The 13,856-nt window shown below is 42.4% G+C and overlaps 1 protein-coding gene across 3 annotated transcripts in view; it reads right to left on the bottom strand.

Moving 5' to 3' along the window:
• LOC6051665 (calcium/calmodulin-dependent protein kinase type II alpha chain) overlaps positions 1-13,856 on the bottom strand; it is a 119,408-nt gene that overhangs the window by 14,403 nt on the left and 91,149 nt on the right. For all 3 annotated transcript variants that reach the window (XM_038266811.1, XM_038266813.1, XM_038266812.1), the window contains one exon: positions 682-7,762. In XM_038266811.1, the coding sequence (XP_038122739.1) occupies positions 5,873-7,345 (1,473 nt within the window). In that variant the 5' untranslated portion in view covers positions 7,346-7,762 and the 3' untranslated portion in view covers positions 682-5,872. The remainder of the gene's footprint in view (positions 1-681; positions 7,763-13,856) is intronic.

Below are 13,856 nucleotides of genomic sequence, written 5' to 3' on the forward strand. Positions count from 1 at the left end.
AAAAAATAGATTCTCTGAAACACTCTAATCGTAAACTAATCCAAAAGTTGCCCCTTTCCATTTGTTTCAACTCTTCCGAAGTCACCACCAAGGCTTCAAAATCTAATTTTCACTTACATTTGCAATCTGGACCACAAGTGCATTGGTACTTTCAAAAGGGCCATGGCCATGAATTGCGAGGTTTGCAGGGTGTATTTTACCTTCTAGGGAGCTATCGAAAGCATTTCATCACTGTTGCAATGAATAACTTATTTGAAGAATCATTCAATGGAGACGCACGATTATCCACGTTCACTGGTCCATCATGCGTCTCCATGAAGTGTTTATGAAGGGGACGCATGATACTTCTTTCAAGACAATTTGTAGTGCAATCATCTGCACTCAATTATGCCCCCAAATGTAACGCAAATTCCGGCATGTTCGCGCTTTAATCGTATCAAATGGCGTGCGCGCGTGCCCGTACAAATCTCTCAACCACGTGGTGTGCGATGCTATTTCCAGGACCCTGGCCTAGCGCCAATGGCGCGTTTGTAATTAATGTATTATTCATAACTCAATCAGCCTGGAGTCCGTCCATCCGTCCGGACGGCAACACTTAATAATTCAAATCGTGCTCTCTTTCTCCCCCCACTCTCAAACTCAATCATGCAATATATAGTATTAGTTTTAATTGGAACTCACCATTAAAATTTGATTTAGGCCCGTCCTGGTGTCCTGGCTTCCGTCCTCGGCTGTTTTTCCCAAGCCGACTTGGCTACTTAAGATTGATATTCATCCGAAGTTTCCCGGGAAATCGACGACGGCTCTCGATTATAAATTCTTAAACTGGGAGCACTTCTTTGATAACTTCTTCTTTTTCTTCGTTTTGCTTTTCCTACCGAATCGAACCGAACGACGACGCACCGTCGGCGATATCATTGAATTCCGTCAATACTCGTTAACTTATTTACTTCTTCATCATCCGGAGTCTCTTCCTTCTGCCTTCATCCTTGTCATCACTCATCCCAGCCGGCGGCGGCCGGCTGGACCGTTCCTCCGAACGATGACGACGACATTCTGCCAATATTTATCATGTTCAATCTGAGCTTGACACTTGATTAGATCGTCCTACCCTCTACACTCCTAATCCGTCGGAATTTTCGTTTGAGCTACCCCCCGTTCCAATTGAAAACGAAAAACTGGCAGCACGGTCTCTCAACTGTCAAAAACGCTGCGCGAGGGGTGACACGACTAGCAAAATGGCTGCCGTTCAAAAAGCGGAGTCCGCTGACCAGAAAGGTCCGTTCCAATCACCCGACCGGACCTAATCATATCCGGATTGTGTGGCGGTGCCCTGCACCAGGTCGGTCCCCGTCAGGATAATTGAATTGCACACACAACCTTCTGCGTTCTGCGGCACAAGTTTGCGAAGAAGAGCTGTCAAACAGGGTGGACATTTTCTAACCGTGCAGGAAATTTGAACTGACCATCATTCGGTGAGGAGGGGGGGCGAAGGCGAAGGGACCGCATCGCAGTAGGCTGCGAAGAACGTTGGGGGTTTATGGGCCTCCCCGTTCGCCCCCTGCCACCGTGTACGTACATGTCACATAAAAGTGTCCTCTCCAGCGTGCTGAGCAGACTAATATTGGTTGCAACGACGACGATAATGATGATTCGAGCAAATTTGGGGCAGGATTTGGTTGGATCAACCCGGGCCATAACCTCAACTCGGCGACGTACAATGGTTTGGGAGAGAAAAAAAGGGACACAAAGACCCGCCGCTTCTTCCTTGATTGATACTGTTTGTCTAGGGTTGCTTTGTTTTGTTTTTGTTGGTTATGTTTCTCCAAGCCCTCGCTTCGATGATCTCCTCCTATCGCTTTGATTTTACATCTTTTCTTGCTTGTTTTTCCCAGCTGTCAAGCGTCGTTTAATCTTTTTGATATTCTTCTTTTTCCGCGCTACGATTTGTGTATATTTAGTAGGACCGATTTGTTTTTTTTTTTGCTCCTTTTCAAGGGATTTGTTAGTAAGGGAACGAGGCGAACTAAACTGTCAAATATGGCTGAAAGCTCTTTGCGGAAGAATAAGGTCAAAACGTTACCCCTGCCCTCCTCATCCGGATTTCCTACGTTTCTTTATTCCGTCGACGCTACAAGGGGGATGCAACATCGATCTGTGTCTGTGTGTGTGCGGTGTGGTTTCTGGTGGGGGAATCTCCTTAAATCCACGAGGAGAGAGGCGCAATTTAAAAATCAAACGAGCTCATGAATAGGCAAAACTTGTTGCCGCGAGCCAAAGTTCAAAAGTTGACGCTGAACGGCTTCCGGTTCTGGCAAATTGGAATCGATTTGTACGCGGCATTGTCAGATTCAAATTTAAAGCGTTGAAATTCAACACGTTGATTTACGCCAGTGTGGCTCATTGGGGTAGCTGTCAAATTGACAGCTGTCGCTGTCAAGCTGACAGTTAGACGCCAACTTTTCAAACAGCGTTGAATGTCTTTTGCAAACAGTAACAACAAACTTTTCGGCATCCTCGGCAATCGTCAAATCAGTACAAATTGCTGCCGGATCTTTTTCCGTATCTCTTCAGAAAAGATCCGGCAACAATTTTGTATGGTTTGTCGTTTGCTGAGGGTGCCGAAAAAGGGTAAACAAATCACTTCGTGCATCAGCTGATGCAAGAAGTGCTTTGTTTACATTTTTCGACTCTACTCTTCAACGCCAATCTAAACAATGCGTCATCGGACATTTTCCGGAAGAGATCCGGAATAAGATCCGGCAGCAGCTCTGGACTCGTTTGACGTTTTCGGAGGGTGCCGAAAAGTTTGAATGCAAAAAACAATGGCACTTTTAGAAATGTCAGCGCCGCGTCACCACTGTCAAGCTGACAGCTGTCAAACTGACAAGTGGCGCCCACTCCCCGTTTCGGCGCAGGATTGCGAAACCACACGCAAACAATTGTCTTCCGCAGCTTCAAACAAATCAGTCGCAGTCTTCGTTCAAAATCTAGCCTAAATTTGGTCAATCACCGGGTTTCGAACCCGGAACTCTTGTTTTTTTTTTGTTTCCACACTACACGAACCAACAAACTATACAGAGAGTAGGTAGTAAGAGAGATGGTCGATATTTAGCCCGAACACACGTGACTTAAAAAGAGGTGAACAATTGTGACGCGCGTGACGTTTGTGTGTGTGTTCTTTTGCTGTTGGTGATGTTGCCGTATGTTACAAGAATGCGCGCGTGTGTGTCTGTGTTGTGTGTAAAATATTTCTTTTAGGTGACGTTTCCCTTTCTTCCTTCCTTTAAGTATGTGTATAAACGTTTTCTATCTAATATGGCGACGATTTAGAGCATAGATGCGACGTTTTTAAGCCCCTTCAACCTCTCTTTTCTTTCTCTTTTACTATTTTTCAGCAACTTTTGTCTGAGTGTGTGTATTTGTGAGTTGTGTGTGTAAGTGTGGTTGTTGATGCTGCTGCTGCGTCTATTGTTTTAGGCTCGCACTCACTACATACAACTAATCGGCACGCTGTTGTTACTGTATGTTAGTGTGTGTGTGTTCGTGATTTCTTCTTTGTCTTTTCACTTTTTGGTTTTCTCTATGTTTTTAATATTCTTTCGAATAGCACAGCACTAACGATAGTTATGCGTTTTTTTATTCTTTTGTAATAAATTTGTTTTATTGCGTTCTCTCTTTTGTTTTGCTGGATTGTTTGTTAAGTGTTCTAGAAAAAGAGAGAGAGAATATGACAGAGAGCCTGTCGCTCGCGTTGGCGCTTTAGTCGAAGTTTTTGTCAAGGTTGTTGACGAGCACAATTTGTTTTTTTTTTAGCAGTAGTAGTAGATTTGCGTGCGTGAGTGTGAGTGAGTGCCACTTGATTGGTTTTTTTTGGTTGTTGTTGTTGTTTTGCTTTTTCTTCGTCTTATTCGCACCTTGAATACTTGATTTAGGTTCTTTTTATTTTTTTCGTTTTGTTTCTTTAAAACATGAATAATAGAGAGAACTTGAGAAATATATACTTGGAAAAAACGGGAGAGTTACGAAACTGTCACTGTGTGAGTGAAATTTGATGCTTTAAACATGCTTTCCTTCATTTTTTTCTTGTTGTCTCATTAATAACTTTTATATAACCCTAGAACGCCGTTCTTTGCTTGTTTTCTTTGAATTTGTTTCATAAAAAATTGCAAAACTTGGTTGTTTATACTCCACTTCAATAGGTTTTCTCTTCTCTCTCTTCAAACCTTTTTTTTTTGTTTTTCTTTTTAAAGAGATCCGATCTTTCACCGACAAAAAATGTGTTGTTGTTCAATGTGTGTGAGTGTGTGTTTCTTTTCTTCTTCTTTTTTTTTGTTGCTTAAAATTGTTCAACATACTTTCTAGGAAAATACGCTTCTTGCTCAAGTGCGCGCAATTAGTTGGTTTTTTCCAGTTACAGTTTTGCTGCTTCTTTTTGGGAGTGTTTTTGTATTTAAAAGCTTCACGTCTCTCGGATTGATTTTTTTGCGGTGCGCGGTTTTTCAAATTTCGACTATTGTTGGCGGAAAACTGTCATTCGTGATGTTTAGATCAAGTTGGTTTTGTTATCAAAATTATTGTAATTTTGCTCATGAAAACAACTGCCCTCGATGATACAGAGGTCGTTTTTTTAAATCGAAAATTGGTTGAGATCAAGAGAATAAACATCTTCAACTGCGCATGAGTGTTGAGGCACTCATTGCTTGTTTTTTGATATTTGCCTCAAGATTTCTGAATTTCTGGTAAGTACTTGTGTAATTCGAGAGGCAAAGCTGAGAAACGTCAAGGTAAGCTATTTGTCAATCAGCCAATCTGTCAATAGAAATCAACAACACACATCTGAAAGAGTTTCAGTAGTATAAATTCAGGCGTTATGGACTCCAGATTTCAGCTGTCACAATTGAAAGTCACAGGTTTTGTGAACACATGGATTTCGGAATCCACTTCATTGGTTGAGGCCAATGAGAGCAACCGCCTACTTGTTTGTTTTGACATTTTCTTGAAGATTGCTGCATGTCTGGTAAGTACTTATTAAAAGTGAGTCAACATTGCGGAAAGTCACGGGAAGTGTTCTGTCTACCAGTCAAGCTTTCACTATGCTGATTAATCTGAAAGATGCGACCCCACCTTAGCAACCCATGACATCAACGGGAAAGACAACACGTGCCAGTGGATTTTCTGCCAAATGTGCAATCCTAGTTTTTCAAATTCATGTTTATTTAGGGTAGCTTTTGAATTAAGTTTATCAAATTGTACGCTAAGAACCAGAATAATATCGGAAGTTTGTTATTCGAAAAGGTGCAAATCTTACGTTACTAGTTTTAATCAACAACGGACTTCAATCCATTCAAACAGTATGAATTTTGGCGTTATTCGCTCCAGATTTCAGCTAACCTGTCAAAAATAAACGCCAAAACAACTGCTCTCGAGAACAACTGCTCTCAATTACGGACTTCAGCGTTGAGGTACTTGTTGCTCTTTTTGAAGAGAATTTGAAGACATGCAGAATTACCGGTAAGTACTAGTGAAGTTGGAGCGGTAAACCTGGCAAAAAATCAGAGTAAGTAGTCTGTCAATCAGTCAATCTGTCAAATGAACAAGCAACAATAAACGCCTGAATTCATTGTCATGAAGAAGCATGCATTCAGGCGTTATTGGCTTAAAATTTAAGCTAAGCGCCCACGAATGACTCCTTTCCGCTCACAATAGTTTTGAGACGCCGCGCCGCTTTGCCATTACTGCGGTTTTTTTTGGTTACAATGATATTAGAATCGTTAAACTAGTGTGTTTTTCTTTATTAAGTTATTTGTAACGAACAAGCATATTTCTTTCTGATTTTTTTTCTCTCTTAAGTTTCACGCCAGCCGCCCGCTTACTTGTGGTTCACAAAGTCGTACTGCGTCGCGGTGTTGCTGAAGCTGCCGTTGCGGCTACCGTGGAAGTGCACGTTCTGCCACTTGTTGTCCTTTTTGTGCCATACCCGGGTCTCCTCGGTTTGCACCGTGTGCGGGTGTCCCTGCTTGTCGACGTACTGCGTGAGCCGGACGTACGCGATGCAGGCGGTGTCCTCGCCGAAGATGTGCACGTGCGGGTTCAGGATCGTCGTGTTGATGGCCTTGTTGCTCTTGCCGAGCACGTTCTCGAAGTTGAACTTGTGAAAGTCCATGCCCTCGATCAGGTTGCCGAGGGCTTCCGGCTCGAACGCGGTCAGGTGCGGGTCGCAGATCTTGGTGTACGTCTCAAAGTCCCCGTTGTTGATGGCCTCGATGAGCTGTTCGGTGATCTTGATGATCTCCTGGCGGCGCGCCTTGCAGTCGTCGTCCTCGACGGTGGTGCTGGACGAGTCGGTGGACTCTTTGACCTGGGAGCCGTCGCCCTTTTTGGCCATTATGCTCTTGCTGGAGAAGTTGCGGGTGGCGAGCATCGTGGTCAGGATGGCGCCCTTGAGCTTGCGCCGGGCGTTGAACTTCTTCAAGCAGTCGACCGTTTCCTGTCGGTGCACGACGGAGGCAACGCGCTCGCGCTGGCAGATCCAGGGGTGCTTCAGTGCTTCGGCGGCGGTGATTCGCTTGTAGGGGTTAACTGTTAACATTTGGTTGATGAGGTTTTTCGCCTCGGGCGTAACCGTGTCCCACTCGGGGGAGGGGTAGTCGTACGTGCCGGCCTTGATCTGCACGTACAGCCGGTGCTGGTCCTCGTCCCAGAAGGGCGGATAACCTACGAGTAGAATGTACAGGATAACGCCGCAGGCCCAGATGTCGACGGCCTTGCCGTACGGTTCCTTTTTGAGCACCTCCGGCGACAGGTAGCCGGGCGTGCCGGCGAATCCGAACCATGCCTGCTGGTCACCCTGGACCTCGATGGCCAGCCCAAAGTCGGCCAGCTTGACCGCCGCACCCTTGGCCTTGCTCGCCAGCAGCAGATTCTCCGGCTTCAGATCTCGATGCACGACTCCATTGTGGTGGCAGTGGTTCACAGACTCCAGGATCTGCTGTATACAGTGGGACGCGTCCGCCTCCGAGTAGAACTCACGGGCCACAATATCCTCAAACAGCTCACCACCGGTCACCAGATCAAACACCAGGTAATGATAGTTCTCCTCCTGAATACTGTCGTGTAGCCGGACGATGTTCGGGTGCTGCAGCTTGCGGCATATCCGCGCCTCCCGTTCCAACTTTTGAAAGTCCCGCGACGTGAGCTTCTTTGTGTTGATGATTTTGGCCGCAAACTCAAACCCCGTCGACTTCTGTACGCATCGCTTCACGATCGAGAACGCCCCCTTGCCCAGCTCTTCCTTGATATCGTAATTGTCCGAAAACCGGGTACAAACTGGCTGCGCAGCCATTTCGGTCGCTACTAGTGCGGCGAGAATTTTGACCAAACTCTACTCAACACCCCACAGTCACTGGAATAAGCCCACACAAACCCCAACAACCTCCACTATTCTCACTCGTCCAGAGCGTCCAGCACGACACGATCGCACGATCTTCTCCGTTTAGTCGGCTAATTCACGCGCGCGCGATGACTTAATTACTGTGGGAACCCGGCTCTCCTCCGTACAGCATTGCTCATATTTCTCTTCCTGGAGGGGGGGTTGGGAGATTGCGGGCGGCTATTACACTATTACACAAGGGTCGTCGGTGAGGTGGTGTCGATGATTGTTCTCATTAACTGCCCGCCCACGCGCCGTGTCCAGGGTCGATGATTATGTACTAGCCGTCGTCGTCGTCGTCGTCGTCGTGTCTGTTACTACGACGATGATCTGTAATGGGAGAGCGGGAAAAGGCGGTAATTAGATATCGGTCGGAGTCTGTGTTAAGGGGAGAGTTTATTCCGGACCATTTGAACGTTGGAACATGATTAATTAGGCACACCGCGGCCAATTGAGCCGTGGACATGGTTGACTCAGAATTGACCATCAACCCACGCAAATCGGGTAATTTATGGGGCCAACAAAACAACCAACCACTTAAAACAATCATGAATCATGCAAATGGAAAGAATTTGCCTGCCTGCCTCCTTCGCAATAGGGGCGGCGGCCGCAGCTGGGTTCAATCTTGTACGTTGATCTTGCGGGAACAATCAACAATCGATGTAAATCAGCGGCGGCGTGCCTCAATCTGCGTAATCAAACTGATGATTGAAGAATGAAAACTTGTTTGCGAGATGTTTAGAATAACATTCTCGGGAATATTTCTGTGGAGGTTTGCTCTACACAAAAGATAAGAGAAATTATTAGCCATTTCTTAAAGCTTTCAATGCACTTTGATATACGAAAAAATCCCGTTTTCAGTACTGAGATATTAAAAATTACCGTAGGAAAAATCTGTACATCTGTGATCGAACACTAGCTAAAAGGAATATCAGTGGCAAGCAACTCTCCTTTGTTGATTTCTCTGAAAATTGGATTTTGATAGTGGGAACTGAAAAAAAGTGATCAGAAGTCGAAATGCTAAATGTGCCGAAAATAGGTTTATTTCCCTTAACTAATCTCGTTTTTATTTCTAAAATCTAAATTTCAAACTGTTTGCTTTGTAAACATAGATTTTTTAAATATAACTTAACACTTTCAGTACAGTTTCTTGATTCCTGAAAAACCAGATGCCGGGATAATGCGCAAACATCATTCGTTCAGAAAGATGCTCTATGGATCATTCTTATTACTCAACTCCACATTTTTGATGTTGATGTCAATAAACGCGCCAGTTTCGTTATGGTATGATAAATGTGGGCTCCCTGAACATGCTCCAATCGACAGGATTGAATTTCAGTGGATTCCCTGCCAGTAAATAAAGACCGAGGGTTCAATCCTCCCGTAGAGAAACGAGAGAAAAGTACTATTTTGCGAGAGTATAGACCTCTCGCGTTTACAACAACAACAAATCGTGTTAATTCGTTTATTGAAACAGTTGATCCCATTGAGTGGCTTATATGGACAAATGACAGCCACTTAATAACTGAACCATGGTAGCCGATACGGCAAAGGCACGGTTCACTATGTCGAAGGTCTTGCGTTTGAGTCTCGGTATCGGAATTTTTTTAAAGATGAACTCTACGTCCGTTCACAGTACCATTTTACTACCGAACCATGCGATTTATCCTTTTGTATGCCGATGCCCAGTTTTGGGTGGGGAAGAGAAAAAATTAGGGCTGTTCTACATGAGTTCATAGCATTTATACTCAAATTTTCAATTTTATTTATTGGCAGTGAATTCACTAAAATTCAATTCTGTCGATTAGAATGTGTTCGGGGGAGCTCAAATCTAAAATTTTTTTTGTTGAAAAGGTCCCATAAGCTGTTGTCTTTTATATGTTTATAGGAATTATTAAAAAAAAAATCTCTAGAGATCTATCATACCTTGATGAAACTGAACCGTTCTCTGACATCAACTTTAAAATGTCGAGTTTATGTTAAGTTAACCCTCTACACCCTCACCGTTCATATTAGATAAAGGAGTGTTTTAAAACATAATTTAATAAAGACTCCTCCCTCGAATTTTGAGAAAATAAATTCCGTGGAGATCGAGTGACGTTCGTGTGTGGTAAAATTTTGCCAAATTTTGTGTCGCGTCGTTCTCAGCTCCCCTGAATCCGATTTTGATTCTTCTGAATGCAGATGAAAATTAGTGTGCTGAACCTGGGCGAGTTGCCGCTCAAATTTCGAAATATCCATCTGTTTTCGGTTGTGGCCAGACATTTCAACAAAATACCCAGTTTTCAAATGAAAATATGGTCAAAAGCCCACCTGGTAACCTGAAACAAATTTGACATCGATCGGCAATCCCGAACAATTTTTAGAACGATTTACTTTTTGCCTTTCTTACTTAAGAAAAAAATAAGTTTTACTTTATGGCTGGACGTCATTTTCATCTTCGTAAATAAGACGATACAGCATGAATTTTCATCGGAAAAATCGTCAAAAAATCACACTGCATCGATTTTCGACGCTTCGTCGCCAAGTCGACAAGTTGCCAAGTTGAGCTTCGAATACTGGCACATAAATGTGTTGGCTCGACTTATAATCGTTTGTAGTAGCTTTTCTACCGATGTTTCCTTCAACCTGTAAGATATCGTAGCTTTTCGGTTTCTTTTGCTCTGTCCGTTTTTGCATAACTGTCCAATGTTTATGCAAAAACTTTTGTGACATAGGACATTCATCCAGCTACAAACTATTTGTTTCCCGTGTGCTCCTAAAATCGCCTTTAAGTAGGCTTCATTTTGTCGTGATTTCGTAAGTTTATTTAACAGAGTTCATTGGATTCCAATAGGAGCTTTCTATAAGCTTCTAAGCTTTATATCGTTTTCAAAGTTTTCAATGCTCGCGACGCCAATGGCTATCTACCTAAGGTATTGCGATTGAGTGTGTAGTGGTGCGGTTGTAAAAATCAGGGAGTAGACGACCTGTCAAACTCCATACAGTGAGAGCCTACCTCTCACCTTTTGGTACTTTGACATGTTTTGGTACTTTGACAATTTGAAATGTCACCGTTGGTACCAATGAATTACCCTTTTATCGCACAACTTGTCTTTCATTCGGGTAAAATGTCAATTTTAAATCGTACCTTTTTATGGAAATTGACATAGAATGTGATTAGAATTAATTTATGAATCATTTTGTTCAATGAAACAAACATTAGTAACTTTTTTTAACATGCTTATGGCATTATTATTTACTCGGCTGCCGGTCTGCAGGCCTTGCTATGTTTTATAAGCCCACTGCAGCACCAAGTACACCGACCTCCCGCTCCAGTGCACCGCCGGAAGCCGCGCTGATTGAGCACGACCGAGAGTCGGCTGTTCCGGGTCCCGGATCGATGCTAACAGATCGAGGAGGAACAGGTTGAGTTGATGCAGCTGTTCAAAAACGTTCACATCCAGATAAAAGCGGTACGCCGGTTCCGGTTGACGAGATCTAGTTAGAGATCGAGGCGTTTACCCTGGTGTCCTTTCCGGTATGGTCCTTTGAACGATCGTGCAAACTGAGGCCGAGTGGGAGGAGGTCCAGCGGATAAATTACTGAAACTACAAGGTGGCGGAAGTGAGCAAGAAACGACTGGCAGAAGAATGCGATCAGAAAAACGTTCATTCTGGAACGGTTGTTAGCGATGGAGGCAAGGGTCACGGAAAAGAATTGATCGTGGCCCGCATCCAAGCGGAGAAAGAACAGGGCAACATTTATTTTGATATACAATTGTTGTTCTTCTTCCGGGCCTAGCTGGTGCTGGTCGGTTTGGCCTGGCCGAACTAGTTAGCCATATTCTGGGCACTGAAAGATTCGGCAGCACGTCGATTCCATAGGTGTTTGGGCTACTTTAGTTGCCGGCATCTGAAGAAGCGATAGTGGCCATCTCCAACCGTGGCGGAACATGGTGGGCCATGGAAGTTTGAACAGTAGACGACGGGGCAGCAAACGGGAAATTCCAGCTTGGAAGTGACGTCCAGGTGGAGCTTGCCTTTTTGCCTACTACATCTATGGGAGGAAACCAAAGTTTTATTGATATTATCATCATTAAATTATTTTCCTACTAAACTTGTTACACTCACTCGAAACTGAAGGACGAATGAAAATAATCGAACTACTTTTAAGAATTTTTCGCTCTTGTCGCTGTTTTTTTTTCTGCTAGCATGTTTTGTGTGATGTTTACAAACAATCTCCGCCATATTGCAAATGATGTGCGGTAGGCTGAAATCACCATCTGTCATCCCCCTGGTCACTGGCGCATGGGAAGCTTGCCATGTTTGCGTTTGTCATGAACGCTTGTTTGATTAAGAATTTGTACGATTAAAAATATTCTTTTGGTGAAAATTGCGTTTTCAATTTCTTTTGAAAAACACATCATTCATAATACCTTGCTTTCATCATAAGATTTTTGGTATCATCATCATCATTTTGTGCTGACGTTATAAATAAACAAAGTCGAAGTTATGAATTGAAAGAAGTTATATTCTTTAGTAAGAAAGGCTCTATCTCACCCCTGGTGGGATTAATTCGGGTTTTGTCAAAAAGTATACAAACTTAGGTAACTAAATAAAAACATATTTTTTCTCAAAAACTATATCAGCAACCTTTGCGATGGTACATTTGACTTAAAAATATAATTTGAACATTTTCAAATTGATTTCAATAAGAAAAACTATTACTATCAAAACCACCCCGGACTTCAAAATTTAAATTTTCAACGCAACTCTTTTTTAAACGCTGCCTTATGTGGCCTATCACAGTACATGTTTTGAAAATAAAAACCTTGAGACAAACCTTAACAGTTGGAAAATATTTAAAAATTAAATTGATAACAACCAATGAAAAACATAAACAACAGTAGTAAAGTTTTTTGTAGAACAAAAGTTGCTCAAAATGACCTTCTGAACACGGGGAAAATAAAAACGTTCGAAAAAAAAATGTGGGCTTAAGAGGGTTAATAATGCTTAAAACAGAATTATTTTATTTTCTGAAAGTCGAGCAATTCTCTGTGATTTCGGTCAATTCAAAAATCTGTATCGTTGGAAGGAATTTTTTGATCAATTTGGTGTCTTGGGCAAAGTTATAGGTATGGATATAGACTACACTGAAAAGGAATGATACACGGTAAAAACAAATTTGGTGATTTTAAATTTTAAATTAATATTTTTTTGTCACTCAAACTTAATTTGCAAACAAAACAATATTTTCATTTTTTTTTTATTTTCTGGTATGTTTCAGAGGACATCAAATGCCAACGGCGTAATATTGAATTTTTGGCCCTTTTGAAATGTTAGTCAAAATCAAATCAAATTATTCGCTTTACAGCTTTGTCTTGGCGTTCTCGATTGCGAGATTCCTACTCGAAACTAAGTGTCCGAAAGCTTGATTGTTGAAGCAATTGAAAACCTCTTTTTACACCTTAGCTTCCATCCACCCCGGTATTCAAACTGACGACCTTTGGATTCTGAGTCCAATTGCCTACCAGCGACTCCACCGAGGCAGGACCCAGGGTGACGACTCCTGCACCTGGACTGAGCTATCGACCTAACCCTTTAGGTTAGACCGGGGCCAACATTTACTTCCCCATCTGACGGAAGGCGTGGGCAGACAAATCTCGTCTCGAAAAATGCCACCGGGACCGTCTGGGATCGAACCCAAGCCGACTGGGTGAGAGGCAACCACGCTTACCCCTACACCACGGTCCCGGAATAGTTAGTCTTGATTTTAAATTTTGGAAAATATTGTTTTCGAAAAGATCGGAAAATTTAACAAATGTTTCACATTTTAACATTGTAAATCGGACCATTAGTTGCTGAGATATCGACATTAGAAAATGGTGGATTGTTTGGGTGAGACTTAGAAAACATCAATTTTCCTGTTTTCAATCACTTGCATGGCAATATCTCAGCAACTAAGGGTCGTATCAACAAAGTTCAAAAAAGCAAAATATGGAGAATTTTCTCACCGTTTTAAAAATATTTTTTTCAAAGGTGGGCAAACATGGTCACCAATTTAAAAAAAAAATGAATAACTGCGACTATTTTCAAAATAGTTACCTGAAAATGGCTATTACTTGAAAATTGTGCACTTTATCAAAATTTCCCTCTAGTACTTTTTGATTGCATCGAAAAACATCCAAAAATAAAGTTAAAAAATTTTTGCGCCCAATATTTCGAGTTTTTGAAAAAAATCAGTATTGATTTAAAAAACCGAGTTAGGGGAAATCTACCCATTTTAATCCTAATAAGCGGTCGTGTTTGAATGATGCTGGATAATCTAGAGTCTCCCTTGAATTTTACTAAAACCAAGTACACCAACGAGTAGAGCAAGTTTTTGTGAACATTTCTGTTTATTTTCACTTTCACTAAAAGTTATTCTATTTCTTTACCAAGCA

The sequence above is a fragment of the Culex quinquefasciatus genome, chromosome 1 (genome assembly GCF_015732765.1).
Source record: "Culex quinquefasciatus strain JHB chromosome 1, VPISU_Cqui_1.0_pri_paternal, whole genome shotgun sequence".
Taxonomy (NCBI): Eukaryota; Metazoa; Arthropoda; class Insecta; order Diptera; family Culicidae; genus Culex; species Culex quinquefasciatus.